We start from the raw sequence: 15,868 nt of genomic DNA on the forward strand, positions 1-15,868 counted from the left end.
TTGCCCACAGTACGGCCTGCCTCACACAACGGTGTCTTCAGGTCACCACTGGAGGGAGAGCAGGCACTGACGACGCGCGGCCTCTGTCCGGGCGCAAGTCCCAGCGCCCAGCCTTTGCCCTGAGGCCCCTGTTCGTGTTTCAGCTCAGAGCTTTATGCAGTCAGCAAACTGAATTCGCCTGTTTCCAGGGCCCTGTCTCTGTTCACCAGCCAACCTAGAGCTGAGCTGACATTTCTACAACCACCCACAGCACAGCTGTCTGCCCTTCGTGGGGACAGGCAGCAGGGGGCGCCATGCGGGGGTCAGGCACATACTGACCCTCACACAGGCCGGCCTGGGAGTGGGACCCTGCCCAGTTCCTGCCCCTCAGACTCACACACCCACACGCAGGAAACCAGGAGAACAGGGTGCCAACAGGCAGGGTCATCCCTGAGAGCGAGAGGACAGCAGCAACCAGTGCCAGCCTCGCTGGGAGCGCCCCTCAGTGCCTGGCAGGAACCATCTGCATCAGCTCAGTGAAAGGGACCTGTGTGCCCAGGAGGCGTTCGGGCAGGACCCCGAGGGCAGGGCTTGCTTCATGGGCGCCAGACGCAGGCTGGCTGCATCGTAGGTGGGAAAGCAGAGAAGGGACCCTCATTCCGGGCTCCTGTCCTTTCAGATAACCATTGAGCTGTGTGGGTCCTTTCAGCCAGTGCGAGGGTGCTGATGTCACAGGTCTGACCTCAGGGTCCCCGGGCCACGCTGGGGGAGCTGGTCCCCACGGTTCCTCGGGCTGAAAGAGTCTGAGGCACGCATGGCATGCCTGGCTGGTACAATGGGGCCGTTGTTCCCAAGAGGCGAAAGCCATGCCAGCTGGAAGAGTAAGCACCAGTGTTTATCTGGCCGGAGCAACGGGAAGTGACCTGCCCACTCACAGACCGAGCTGGTGGCAGAGCCAGGGCTTGCTGGTGGCTCTCAGCCATAGCCTGAGCGAGCCCCCTCCACTCTGGGTTCGTTTGCAGTGTGGCTGTCCCAAATGGCCACTTGGGTTGCTCCTACCTTCTGGCTGTTGTGAAAAATGCTGCAATAAACAGGGGAATGCAAATATCTCTTTGAGATCTGCGTTCCGTTCTCTGGGGTATGTATCCAGAAGTGGAATTGCTGGATCGTGTGTTCATTCTATTTTCCATTTTTCAGGAGCCTCCAGTTTTCCTAGTGGCTGCACCATTGCACATGCGCCAACAGTGCACACAGACTCCGCGTCCTCCACGTCCTCCCCAGCACTCCTTATTTTCCGGTTTTTAGGAGTTTTTTTCAGTACCATCCTAATGGGCTGTGACACCAGGCATCTGGGCCCACCCTTATCACCTCACCTTACCTTGGTCATCTACAAAGATCTTCTTTCCAAATAAAGCCACGGTAACAGGTCCTGGGGTTAGGATGTCAACATCTTTTAGACACAATTCAACCCGTAACGCATAGACTCACATATACACAAATCTGTTCATGTTTTGTTTTTGTTTTTTTACATAAATGGTATACTTTGTTACAGCTTTTTTTTAAATGTGTGTCTTGGAGCTGTTTCTACTTCAAGATAGTCTTTTTGGTACATGTGCAACTGCTTATTTCATAATCTCACTAAAACAGGAGTTTAGATTCTTTACCAGCCTCTCGTGCACCTGGGGGCGAGGTCTCTAAAAAGACCTGGAAATGCTGTTGGGCCGGAGGGCATGTACTTTATATCATAAAACATCTGTGGCCAAACCGTCCTCCAAAAAGGCCATGCCCCTTACACTCCCACTGGCAGTGGGAGGAGCAGTCCCGTCTCACAAGCCCTGTCTGATGCCTTTGCTGCATCCACTTGCCTTTCCCTGACCGCCCGCTGCTGCCCGCAGGACGCTGCCCGCCTCCCACGGAGCCTGCACGTCCTCTGGAGTGAACTGCCCGCTTGTGGCCGTGTCCCTGAGGATGAGACCCGGTGATTTAGCAGAAAGGACGGTGTTACAGTGGTTCAAACGCACACGTGGGTTTGGTTTGGTTTTCACGTCAAAGAAACCCTAGCCTAGGCAGCAGAGGGCTGGCCAGGCCGCTCCGGCCACTCGTCACTAAGGTGTGAGCAGAGCAGCAGGCTCTGACCCCGGGCGACACGATGGGGTGGCACATCTGTCCCTCCGCTGGGCTGTGACCTCTGGTTGCAGGGGCTCGGGGCAGGGGCAGGAGAGCAAGAGCACACCCACAGGGCAGAGCTGGGGCCACAGAGATGCACGTGGGTCACGAGCACTGGCCACCCTCCCCAGGTGACCAGCGGGGCCGAGGGTCTCGGCAGAGGCGGTGGCAGTCCTCGGTGGAGCTGCGGAGGCTTCCCCAGGAGCCTCAGGGCGGGGGGTGGGGGTGGCACTGGCAGGACTGGAGCATCCTGTTGGGCTGCTGCCCTGCCTGGGCCTCGAGAAAGCTTCTAGAAGCACGAGCGAAAGCTGGAGTGCGAGGAGGAAGGAGGGGAGAAGGGCTGGGAGTCCCAGATGGCAGACGGCGCCTGGTGCTGGAGGAAGAGGGGAGGTCAGAAGCAGCGGTGCTCCAGGGTGGTGAAGAGGGAGGAGGCCCGCAGCGCCCCTTTGCCCCCTCACCTTTGCTCCTCTCAGCCTGGAGTCTGTGGCCAGCCTCTGCCCCTAGAGCCTCCCTGCCTCTCCTTCAGAACTTTCACCACCATATCATGAAGATAGGTAAACACCTATCAATAACTACCATTCCAAAAAAGGTAGCATGAAGGGTTTCATACGCTCAGAAGAGACCCAGCCTGTGCCAGCTCCTTGGTGACTGCTCTCAGCTCCAACCCCCGCCCCCGCCCCTACCCCCACCCTCCGCAGGCGATGCTGAGTCTGGCACTCCAAGCACTGCCTGCTTTGCCAGCTCCCGGAGGTCATGCCAAGGGAGCAACAGCGGAGCCGGGCAAAGGGACTTGCCCTGTCCCACAGCTGCTTCAGCCCCCCCCCCGTCCCCCCGGGGCAGCTCCTGCCATGGCAGCAGTTCCCAATCTCCCCCGCCTCGGACCACTGTGTCTCTGGAAGACAGTGCCCTGGGCAGCCCTCCCAGGGGTCGGAGTGCTCCCTGGAGCCTCCTCCTCCAAGCCCGGCTTCCCGTGCCCCTCATCCCCAGCTCAGGGGGTGGGTGGGGTTGGCTGCTGCTCACCTGAACCTGAGAGTTAGTTCTCTTTTACCTTTTCTGTGTCAACAATTCTGTACGCCGGGTACACAGCTCTGGTCACAGCTAAGTTCTCTGTTCACACAGTGCGTTTGTCTCCCAGCCAGACTCTTAATGACACACAGATGACTGCCACCCTGCGGCCAGTTTTAAGGGAATATCATGGACTCATGCTATTCATCCCTAAGGCAGAGGTGGCTTCCCACTGGGCTCCCTTCGGCCAAGGGTAGTTGTTTAGCTGAGGACACGCACAGCTGTAGCCAAGCCTCGAGGACTCACCTCTTCTCGCCTCACCACCTGCTTTCCCGCCCCTCCTTCCCAGGGAACTCCCAGGAGCTGCCAGAGCCCCTCTGGGAACCCAGTTGGGATGAATTCCGTTCTTCCTCACCCAGGAACACTCCCTCTAGGAGACGTGTTAGAAAAAGGTCCAGTAGCCTTGGAGTCAGATGCGGGCCACTTGCCCCAGAGCCTCCAGACAAGCAGGGAAGTTGGGAGACGGGTTTCCTTCCCGGGAATAAAGTGGGCTTGCTTAGCAGAGCCCCCGAAGCAAACTTCCCAGCCAACCACCCCACAGAACAAAGGATGTTTATCTTCATTGGAAATGCCACCAAGGGCATGTACCTGGGTTGCGGGCACATCCCCAATGGGAGATGTGCAGGAGGCAGCTGATCAATGTTTCTCTCTCATTGATGTTTCTAACTCTCTATCTCTCTCCCTTCCTCTCTGTAAAAAAATCAATAAAATATATTTTTTAAAAAAAAGACATAATAACTATTGGCAAAGATGTGGAGAAATTGGGTCACTTATTTGCATACTGCTGACAGGAATGTAAAATTGGTGCAGCCATTTTGGAAAACAGCCTGGTGGTTTCTCAAAAGGTTACAATAAGCCCTAATCAGTTTGGCTCAGTGGATAGAGCGTCAGCCTGCGGACTGAAGGGTCCCAGGTTAGATTCTGGTCAAAGACATGCACCTTGGTTGTGGGTATATCCCCAGTAGGGGGTGTGAAGGAGACAGCTGATTGATGTTTCTCTCTCATCGATGTCTCTGACTCTCTATCCCTCTCCCTTCCTCTCTGTGAAATATCAATAAAATTTATTTTAAAAAGAAAAAAAGGTTACAATGAGTTGCCATATGACCCTTCTATTCCACTCTTAGGTAAATACCCAAAGGCATTAAAAACATATCCACTGCCCTAGCTGGCTTGGCTCAGTGGATAGAGCGTCAGCCTGAGGACTGAGGGGTCCCAGGTTCGATTCTGGCCAAGGGCATATGCCTGGGTTGCGGGCTCCATCCCCAGTAGGGGGTGTGCAGGAGGCAGCCGATCAATGATTCTCTCTCATCATTGATGTTTCTATCTCTCTCTCCTCCCTTCCTCTCTGAAATCAATAAAGAAATATATCAAAAACAAAAAAAAAAACATGTCCACAAGCCCGACAGACAAATGGGCTGAGTGGTTGAGCATCGACCTATGAACAAAAAGGTCCCGGTTGGATTCCCTGTCAGGGCACATGCCCAGGTTGCAGGCTCGATCCCCAGTAGGGGGTGTGCAGGAGGCAATCGATCAATGATTCTCTCTATCATTGATATTTCTCTCTATCCCTTCCTTTCTGAAATCAATAAAAACATATTTATCTAAAAAAAAAAACATGTCCATATAAAAACATGTACATGGCCCTGGTCAGTGTTTCTCAGGGATTAGAGCATCAGCTGCACAACCAAGGCTTGTAGGTTCGATTCCCAGTCAAGGGCACATACATGGGTTTGCTCTCCACCCCCAGTTGGGGCACATTTGGGAGGCAAACAGCCGATGTCTCTCTCACATCCATATCCTTTCTTTTCTTTCTTTCTTTCTTTCTTTCTTTCTTTCTTTCTTTCTTTCTTTCTTTCTTTCTTTCTTTCTTTCTTTCTTTCTTTTTCTTTCTCTCTCTCTCTCTCTCATTCTCTCTCTCTCTCTTCCTTCTTTCCTTCCTTCCTTCCTTCCTTCCTTCCTTCCTTCCTTCCTTCCTTCCTCTTTCTTTCTTTCTTTCTTTCTTCCTTTCTTTCTTTCTTTCTCACTCTCCCCCTCCCCCTCCCCCTCCCCCTCCTTCCCTTTTACTCTCTCTGAAAAACAATGGAAAAAAATATCCTCAGGTGAGGATTAAAAACAAAACAAAAACAAAAAACATACATGAATGTTTATAGCTACATTATTCACAATAGCTCAAAAGTGGAAATATGTCTAGCAACCAATGAACAGCTAAACAAAATGTGGTCTATCCAGTGGAATATTACTCAGCTATTAGAAGGAATAAGGCACTGACACACTACAATTTGGGTGAACCTTGAAAATATTATGCTTAATGAAAGAAGCCACACACAAAAGACTACATACTATATGCTCCCATTTATATGAAATGTCCAGAAAAGGCAATCCATAGAGACCACAAGTAGGTTGCCATCTCCCCAAACCCCTCATCCTGCTCCCTAGAATATGGATGTGATGGCTGGATTCCAGCAGCCACACTGAAACACAGGGATGAGAGTCACACATTAGGGATGGCAGAGAAGAGAGCTGGAATGATCCTTGGTCTCTCTGATTTCATGGAGCTGCCACACAAGCCTAGTTATTTGCATACCCACTTACATGGGCTTTCTGTTACATGTAGCCAAAAGTATTTTGATACAGCAACCATATGAATGAGGAGGGAGAAGCTTGGGAGGAGCAGGGTGGAGGGGAGAGGGGTTCATTGAGGAAGCTGGGACTACCCCAGCAGTTCTACTGGCCACTCAACCCTGGCCCAGTCTCACCATAGAGGAGAGTGCTGGACTGAGAGTGGGAAGCAGAGCAAGAGGACCAGCACTGCCCAGCACTGGGAAACGTGTTCGAGGCTACAGCCAGCAGGACAGGGAAAAGGCCCTCCCTTGACATGCTCACAAGTCTAACCCTTTCAACAGAGCAGAATGGGTAATACAGGGTGGGGCGAAAGTAGGTTTATGGTTGTATGTGAAAGTTCATTTTTATATTATTATTTATTAACTAGAGGCAAGGTGCACAAAAATTTGTGCACTTGGGGGAGTGGGGGGGTCCCTCAGCCTGGTCTGTGCCCTCTCGCAGTCTGGGACCCCTCAGGGGATGTCCATCTGCTGGCTTAGGCCTGCTCCCTGGGAGATTGGGCCTAAGCTGGCAGTCAGACATCCCTCTGGCAGCCCGGGAGCCCTCGGGGGATGTCCACTTGCCAGCAGGGAGCAAGCCTAAGCTGCAGTCGGACATCCTTAGTGCTGAGGAGGCGGGAGAGGCTCCTGCCACCACAACTGTGCTGGCAGCCGTCAGCCTGGCTTGTGGCTGAGCAGAGCTCCCCCTGTGGGAGCACACTGACCACCAGGGGGCAGCTCCTGCATTGAGCGTCTGCCCCCTGGTGGTCAGTGTGTGTCATAGTGACCAGTCATTCCCAGTCGGTCTGCTGTTAGGGTCAATTTGCATATTACCCTTTTATTATATAGGACTAGTGGCCCATTGCATGAAATTCGTGGGGGGGGGGGGGAGGGCTTCCCTCAGCCCAGCCTGCACCCTCTCCAATAGGGAACTCCTTGGAAAATGTCCAACTGCCAGTGGGATTAGGCCTAAACTGGCAATCAGACATCCCTCTCGCCATCTGGGACTGCTAGCTCCTAACCACTCACCTGCCTGCCTGCCTGATTGCCCCTAACCTGACTGCCTGCCTGCCTGCCTGATCACCCCTAACTGCCCCTGCCTGCCTGCCTGATCGCCCCTAACTGCCTTCCCCTGCCGGCCTGATCTTGCCCCCAACTGCCCTCTCCACCTCAGCCCCGACCACCATGGCTTTGTCCAGAAGGAAGTCAGACGTCTGGAAGATGGCCGGTCGACCCGGTCTAATTAGCATATTATCCTTTTATTAGTATAGATATATTATATAGGATAGGATTGCTTAAATGGGGGGGGGGGAGGAGCTTTTTTCAGAAGGAGATGCTCCTGGCAGACAAAAATACATAATCCTTTTATCTGGACTGATAGCCAGCCATATGCACTATACTGCCAAACCGGTCATTAAAAAACTGAACCGCTTTCTTACACCTTATACCAAATAGCTGTTGCTCTTAAAACCCTCCTCAGCCCCCACCTTAGGTTCTGCCTTCACAGATCACCCAGATTAGGTTCTGATTGGTCGGTTTCTATGCCAGGCAGTGTCAAAAGCTCCGCCTCCTAGGCAGCCATTGGCTCCTTGCACTTCACCCAGATTTGGTTCTGATTGGTTGGTTTCTATGCCTGTCAGCGTCTCCGGGCCTCATCAGAGAGGTGGGGCTGATCAGCAGCCCCCGCAGAGGCCCAGAAAGAAACAGGTGCAGCTGCTGGCAAAGCCCAGAGAGAAAGAGAGGCCAACGGCTGATCAACAGCTGCCATGGAGACTGCGCATCAGACCCTGCCTCTCTCTGGGCCTGATCCGCAGCCTCCTCGGCAGTCAGTGCTGGGTCGCCTGCAGCAGCAGCAGTCAGTGTTGGGTCACTACGGCAACCCAGCACTGACTTCCAGTCGGTCGAGCCTTCGGTCATTATGGACCCTGTTTTTATGTATTATTTTCCATATGACAACTGTAAACCTACTTTTGCCCACCATGTGTTTAGGACGCAGTCTGGAAAGCCCATTTCTGGGTGGAAGGGATTACCTGTTCTTTGTTGTGTGTGGACTATGTCTTAGAAGCAAGTTATTTATTATCAAGAGTACTTGCCAATTAGACTTCACAGCTTCTGACGTAGCATCCAAAACCTCTGTTTGCCCAATGAATGGTGACAGAATGCTCTGGCAGAGACAAGGACTGCCAAGGACAGAGCCACCTGGATCCACACCTACAAGCATTGAGTCTGTGATCTGAGCAGCATATAGCAGAGTAGCTACAAAGGAAGACCTCAGAAGCAATTTCATGGTTCAGAGCCAAGCTCCTGATGGTCAGCTGCCCATCCTTACGAAGGTTCCTTGAACGTTGTGTCCTGCTTCTCCTCTAGCAAATGGAGTGATACCAGCATGCTCCTCACAGTGATGCTGAGAAGGCTAATGAAGTCAGCAAGCCACAGACGGTATTTAGGAGCCAGCCACGGTCACTGCCATCACTCTGCAGCAGAAGTCATAGGCCGCATGGATCCCATCTCACAATCTGGGTCTGCAGCCAGTGATTTCTCAGGTCCCCCCACCCCCTGCCACAAGACAAACCACTGCAGCACCTCCTTAAGCAGCTCTTGCCTCACGCTGACACATGGGTATCCTGTCTAGCTACCAAGATGGCACCCCCTTGAGTGTAAAGACCAGGTCAATACTTATCTAATGGTACTCACATATTTTGCCAAGCTTGTTAGAATTTTATTTTTAAGCATTATATATACATTTATAAGTGCACATGACATATTTTATGTACATGAATTAGGTAGCTGGTAAAGGACCACAGATGCCTACTGGGAAATTCTTTTCTACAAGAGTAAAAGAGTGAGCAGAACAACAGATCCATTTAGGACACTAAGCCTATACACAAATACAGAGAATGCATGTAGGTTTCAGAAACGTACTCTCACCCTCTCCTCCCGCCTAGGGGTCACAGGGCAGAAAGCTCTAATCAAGGGCGAACTTCTGGTGCTGGTTCCCAGACTGAGAGAGATACGAGGGAAAAGCGACAGGCAAATGGGCACCCTGGAAGTTGGCTCTGGCCTTGCCCCGAGCCCCACATTGTGGCACCCAGTGGAGATGTCCTGGTCACTGAAGAAGTGATGAGCCTCCTCCTGTTGAATTCTCCCGTGAACTCAATCCCCTTGCCTCACGAGAACGTCGGAAAGATCCTCGGTTCCTTCCAGCTTTAGATTCTGAAAGAGGACAAACACACATGGACTCTGATGCACCAAGAATTAAAGGATCGCAAAGCAAATCCTAAGTGAGGTAACAAAGAATGAGGTTTGTCCCATGACTATAAGTAAAATTATCACAGCAAATATAATTTGGATGAGAGAGCTGGTTCCAAATTCTTGCCAATCGCAGGGGAAAAAAGCAAAGAGAGAGCCTTCTCCAGCTCTGGTTCTCACAACAATCTCTGTGTTCAGGCCCAAGAGCTAGGCTATCTGTCCTGAAAGAGGGAGGGAAGTAAATGGGAGGCTACTAGGAGTCACAGTGCGTTTACTAACCTGTCCATATGTGCCCTCTCCAGGCCCTCCTCCCCCACCCCAAACCCCATCCCTTAGTGATGGCTACACATCTGTTCTCTCCCCTATCTCTGTGCAGGCCTTTTCCCACCTCCCAATTCTTCCCCACTCTCCCAGCCCATGAAGTCTCCACCAACCCTAGGCAACCACTCCCCCAGGACAAAAGTGACACACTGCTGGCATTCACAAAGGCAGAGGGCCCAGCATCCATCATGGGTCAAACCAAGCCCCATCACAATCACACTGTATATGAGGTGCTCGTTACCAGAGTTCAGATCGAAGGGAAAGACTGAGAGAAGGCCAGAAAATGTGGGGAGATTTCTCGATGGCTCCAAGCTGAATCACCACAGATCCCTGAAGATTTTCCGTTACTGTCAGAGCCAATGTTACCAGTCACATCTCACATAGCCCAAAGCCAGGCCTCAGTTATGGCCTCAGTGCTCACCAAGAGGTCATGGTGTGGGCCTACCTCCCCATCCTTCAAATGCTGAGGCCCTGGGGCCCCTTACAGAAACTTTTAAGGAAACCCCAACAGATAGCTTTCCATATACCTTAATCAAGAATGAATGCAAACCCTAACCGGCTTGGCTCAGTGGATAGAGCGTCAGCCTATGGACTGAAAGGTCCCAGGTTCGATTCCGGTCAAGGGCATGTACCTTGGTTGTGGGCACATCCCCAGTGGGAGGTGTATCAGAACCAAAGGAACAAAGCCAGCACAGCCACTGGGAAGAACAGTGCTGGAGCCTGGGCCTCGCTGACCTGCTCAGCCGTGTCTACTTGGCCCCAGGCTACTTGGGAGGTGAGTGAGGGCCACAGCTGCTCTCAGGGGAAGAGGGAAGCCTCTGAGGAGGCGCACAGCCGGCGGCGCTCTGCTTGTCGGACTGGGGCTTTGGAGGTGCCCCACCTTTCAGGTGCCCATGTGTGCTAGGACCAGCACCTCTGTCTGCTGGGGTCCAACCCCAGCAGGTCCAGGGGTCCCCAAAGGTGTGGGCGGAGTCGGAGAAGAAGGAATGACACGGAGGCAGCCTTCGGGTGATCATCATAGCCAGGTTCCTCTAGCCAGGATCTCCAGCCAAGTTCTGTCTAGGATCTCCAGCGAAGTTCTGGTTAGGATCTCCAGCCAGGTTCTGTGTCCATGTTCTCTTGCTAGGTTCTCCTGCCAGGTTCTCCAGCCAGGTTCTCCAGCCAGGTTCTGTAGCCATGTTCCCTCGCTAGGTTCTCCAGCCAGGTTCTGTCCAGGTTCTAGTCAGGTTCTCTTGCCATGATCTATCCAGGTTCTGTAGCCAGGTTCTGTCTCTAGGTTCTTCAGCCAGGTTCTCTCGCTAGGTTCTGTCTCTAGGTTCTGTTGCCAGTTTCTGTCCAGGATCTTTTGCCATGTTCCGTCTCTAGGTTCTGTGTCAACTTGTCTTGTTACATCTGTATTTATACCAGTTGATTCCAATCCTATCGATCTCTATTCCAAAGGTTAGGGCATTTCTTATCTCCATTCCAGGGAGTAAAGATTATGTAGCTTAAGCATGATTGTTCGTAGTTAAAGTGATTAATTACCCACCTGGCACTTAGTTAAGGGGTTTTATTCCCTCCCTAACTTCAGGGGAAAATCCCTACCTGGGGAAACAACCTTTCTCAGAGAGGTGACCTTGGTTAAAACACATAGTGCCAAGAAGGTGAGCAAACATATTAAGAACAGTATGCCATATACGCCAGGTCTCTTGAAACAGCAAGGATGGACCAGCTCCCGGCATCTGTCCATGAGGATAATGGGAGATCCCAGGCCTCCCCAGGAGAGCTCAGCAGCAACTCTTCTGAGTGTCAGACAGAGGGTGGCTGGCGCGCCTTTCTCCTCAGAACCCTTCGTGGATTTCGTCAGGAAAACGATATAGCTTTTTATTCATTTTTTTTTCTTAGTCATTCTTTCCTCTTGTAGTTGGCTTCTGAGTTCAGACACCTTGGACGTGTCAGGACTCACACAGAGACCTTCTTGCCAGGAAACCTGGCTCCCACACCTTCCTGACTCTGAGCAGGACACTACAGCAGCTGTGAGCTGTGCTCCTGGGTCAATGCCTGTTTGGCTCAGTGGATAGAGAGTCAGTCTGTGGACTGAAGGGTCCCAGGTTCTATTCCAGTCAAGGGCACATGCCTGGATTGCGGGCTCAATCTCCAGTGGGGTGCGTGCAGGAGGCAGCCAATCAATGATTCTCTCTCATTATCCATGTTTCTACCTCTCTCTTCTTCTCCCTTTCTCTCTGAAAGCAATGAAGAAATATATTTTAAAAAAAAAAATAATAAAGTTGGCTTTGATGCACAACTGCTCACTCTCAGGAGCAAGGCGGGCTTATTCTGTTCTGGCTCAGGTGTTGCCCAGCCTGGAGGTTACAGGCCCAGTGGTCAACCCATAGATGGACACATGCAGCACGAGGCTCTGTCTCCACGGCTCTTTTACATCAATTCCCAACCCAAAATCAGACCTAGCTTCTGCCAAATGAACTGTGTCATCTTCGCTGAGGTCATGAGCTTACAAGGTGGCAAGAGAAGTGGTCCCTGATTCCCAGGGGTAGGTTCACTGGGATTGGCTGGAGGCTGTGCTACATAGGCTGCCCTATAGGGCACATTCCCTCCTTGGGGCCTGACAGTCAGTCCAAAGCAAAGGCAGGCCTGGGAAACAAAGCCAGTCATCACTGCTCCCGATGTCATTAAGAGGTCAGAGGTCAGACACTGGCCCATAGTAATCTCGGGCACTGCTCCCAACACCCCATTTTTGCTACCATTCCAATCCAATCTTATCAATCTTCTCAAACCACACTTCAGATGTCATGCGCCTCTCCCCTCTCCCCTCTCCCTCCAGGGCAGGACACCTGCCCTAGAAAAGGTTGAGCAGCCAGTGATGGCAGTTAGGCATCCCTAACCCCAGTGATACAGCCCGAGCCCAGCCCATGGCCTGCTACTCCAAGAACAGAAGTCTGCATTAGGGACCAGCCTGGGGAGACCCACCGACAGCAAGTCTCCAGCAGCACCACACGTACAGGGTGCCCCCCACCCCCTGCAGCATATCAGGCTCCTGAGAGGGTGGGTCACCGCCTGCTCTTTCAATAACCATCCCACAGCTGCTCAGCTCTGCTGGCCAGCGCAGCAGTGAGGAGCCTGGCACACTGCCACAGGTGGCATCTCTGCTGTCTCCGTGCTTATGACAGATATCTCAATTCCCAAGACTTTCCTCACTGCTCTTGGTGGCCCCACCTGGCTGGCCGCTGCCTCCATTCCTCCCTTTCTTTCTCCCTGAGCATCTGACTTCCTGCTACACTCTGCTCTCCCCTCTTCTCCACCATGTTTCCCATGTGTCTTGACTTTGGCTCTGACAGTATTAGGCCTTTGAAGCCTTTGACATGCAATGGTGTAAAAGTACTTTATGTTTTCAAGTTAGAAACACACACATCTAATATTTTCCCATTTGGGTCTTCCTCATTCTTTTTATTGCTAATCACACCTGACGGCCTTTTTCTAAGTTCTTTCTTGGTGCCTGGTCAGTCCTCTGGGCTGAGGGTACCACACAGGTCACTGTACGGAAGACTTCCATCCTATGAGGGAGCCCAAGAAGATCTGATAGAAAGTTCAAGCAGGTGGACACAAATAGAGAACACACCCATGCTTACCAGAGACACCTACCTTTTCATTGGCTAGATGCAGGAGACAGGCAAAGGCCAGGGGTATGGAGAGGTTCTGAGCCATGAGGGGCGGCAGGCTGTGAAACAAAGGGCAGCATTTATCTGGGTCACTGCAACTCTAGGAACAAAGGCTCTTTCATCTACATGAATACACATGTCCAATGAATAAGCTAACGAGAAACAAAGAAATATTTCAGATGCATTTTATAAGCAGGTTTTTCCAGGTTTTTTTTTTAAATCTGGAAATAAAATTTATCTCCTGTTTCATTCCAATCACTAGTGCAGAAAAATGCCTTTTGAAAGTTGGTCTATATTAACTCACTTATCAAAGCAGAGAAAAAAATCGGCTAGAGTGTTAGAACAGTAGATCGTGTGTGGAGGGTCCGTCACACTTAACAGTTTGGGCAGGAGCAAAGCTCAGAGGAGACACCAGCCCCCGAGGGCTGGCACGCACCTCTTCTGCAAGTCCCATGTGAGCCTGCTGAGCATCTTCTTGTCGGCCACCTCCACCAGGTCCCCTTCTTTCCCAGTCTCACTGTGGTTTGTCTAAGAGAAGAAGGATATTCACAGATCAGACACCTGGGCCAGGTTCACTTTTGAGGGAGCAACATAAATGTACAAAGTTCTATCTCCAAAAAGAAAGTCTGAACAAAACCGAAACGATTTCTTAGTCACATTTTCAAGGGAAAGAACCCATAAAGGAATCCAGTGCCTCAGCCCTAGACATTTTTTGGTAAATGTGATGTTGATTGCCAGTGGAAATCAGGAAAGGAAAAACTGCAAAGAAAGTAAGAAAAAAATAATAAAATAACAAAAAGCCATGATCATTTATAGCTTCAATTGGACCACATAGTCAAGGGCAACACAGAATCCATTATCTAAAAGTAGACTTAAGCTTTCCACTTAAAACACACATAGAACACAAACAAATACACACACACACACACACACACACGCACACAGCTGCCTCCTTACTAGCAGGCAAGCAGAATATGGCTCTAGCCGGTTTGCTCAGTGATTAGAGCATTGCCCACAGACTGAAGGGTTACGGTTTCAATTCTGGTCAAGGCTACGTATCTGGGTTACAGGCCCGATCCCTGACCCCAGTCAGGGCATGTGTGGAAGGCAACCACTCAATGTGTCTCTCTCATATCAATGTTTCTCTTGTTCAGTCTTTCTACCTCCCTTCTACTCTTTTCAAAAATCAATGGAAAATAAATAAATAAATAAAATAAAAATCAATGGAAAAATATCCTCAGGCGAGGATTAACAACAACAACAATCCCTCAGAATCTGTACACGATGAGGTGGTGGGGGGTGGGGGGGACAGAAGTGAATATAGGTAAAATATTAATAATTTTTAGAAGCGAACGTTCACTGAACTTTCTATTTTCGCTCTATTTTTAAATCTGTTTGAATATTTCTATAATAAAAGGTGTGTTGTGTTTTTTAAAAAAACAACAAATCTTTAATTAACCAGAATCCCTGGAGGACAGGGTAGTATGAGTCAGAGACTCAAAGGTTAAAGAAGAATCCCCTTCTTACTTTTTTGTTTGTTTGTTAATCTTCACTGGAGGATAATTTTTCCATTGATTTTACAGAGAGGGAGGGGGATGGGGAAAGAGGAGAGATGAGAGAGAAACATAGATGTGAGAGGCACATTAATTTGTTGCCTCCCACACAAGCCGCAACTGGGGCGAGGAACCTGCAACCCAGGTGGGTGCCCTTAATTGGAATTGAACCCACGATCCTTCTTTTCACAGGCCAATGCTCTAACCACTTTGCCACGCTGGCCAGGGTCGCCCCTTCCTACTTGTCAGAAAGCACATTTCTCTGATGTTCATATCCCATTCCATTTTAGTTGATAAAATTTCATAAACACGACAGAAGCTTTATCTGATATCCAAGACTACACAGCTCAGGGTCCTCAAAGCATAATTTTCACGTCTCAGCCAGCAGAGAAGTTCAAGAGATGGGCGGACTTTGGAAAGCTCAGAACACCCCTGAGCAGAGAGGTCTGAAAGGGGAGACGGAAGGTTCTAGTTAGTGGAGAGTTCCATTCAGTTAGAGCGTGGTAATCAAGGTTTCACCTTGCTCAGGAGAAAGAAACTATTTGACAGCATAATTTTTTTTTTTAACTTTGTTACTTAGAATACATTTCCCAATATTAGATCAAAGGGCTTAAAACTTTATGGCACCTGAGATGACAGAATTTGCTCTCCAGAAGGGACATTTATCAACTTAAACTGTACCAGCAGTGAATCCCTTTCACTGCCAAGCTGCTACTTGAAAGCAAGGTAAAAATCCTTTCGTTGCTTGGCGTTTTGATCAGCGGCAAGGCTGAGAAATGTCCACGTTACTATCTCTATCACCTTGTGTGTGACCTGTTCACACCCTCGGTTCACTTCTCTCAGGTGTGATGCCATCCTGGTGTGTTTGAGTGACACATTGTGTTGGCACTCTAGATCCTGGAGCCATGGATACCGGCAGCTACCACCCACCACCCTGCCGGGCGCTTAGAGGAGTAGTGGAGCCCTTCACCCCCAGCACCTCCATGCCTGCTAACCTCCGCGTCCACTTGTGTGAAGTCCGTCAGCAAACTCCACATGCTCTGCTTCAACTTCTTCATGTCCATCTTTTTGGCAGTTTTGGCATAATGAATTTCAATTTTATTTACCTGAAATAAGTATGTGACAAAAATAAAACTGAGCAGAAGAAAGAGGCATTTACCATCAACATACTGTAAAATGAGAGTCAGGGAGTCAAGTAAAGAAGAATCACGTTTAAATTAGAGTTAAAGAGCTTTCTTTGGACATATTAAAATGGAGTCCTTCACTTCAACCTAATTAT

The 15,868-nt window shown here is 50.3% G+C and overlaps 1 protein-coding gene across 3 annotated transcripts in view; it reads right to left on the bottom strand.

Moving 5' to 3' along the window:
• Nucleotides 1-8,505: 8,505 nt before the first annotated feature.
• NCAPH (non-SMC condensin I complex subunit H) overlaps nucleotides 8,506-15,868 on the bottom strand; it is a 57,421-nt gene continuing 50,058 nt past the window's right edge. For all 3 annotated transcript variants that reach the window (XM_059659088.1, XM_059659087.1, XM_059659089.1), the window contains exons 15-18: nucleotides 15,585-15,695; nucleotides 13,473-13,564; nucleotides 13,020-13,095; nucleotides 8,506-9,023 (exon numbers count right to left, since the gene is read on the bottom strand). In XM_059659088.1, the coding sequence (XP_059515071.1) occupies nucleotides 8,964-9,023; nucleotides 13,020-13,095; nucleotides 13,473-13,564; nucleotides 15,585-15,695 (339 nt within the window). In that variant the 3' untranslated portion in view covers nucleotides 8,506-8,963. The remainder of the gene's footprint in view (nucleotides 9,024-13,019; nucleotides 13,096-13,472; nucleotides 13,565-15,584; nucleotides 15,696-15,868) is intronic.

Source organism: Myotis daubentonii, chromosome 12 (assembly GCF_963259705.1).
Source record: "Myotis daubentonii chromosome 12, mMyoDau2.1, whole genome shotgun sequence".
Classification (NCBI taxonomy): domain Eukaryota; kingdom Metazoa; phylum Chordata; class Mammalia; order Chiroptera; family Vespertilionidae; genus Myotis; species Myotis daubentonii.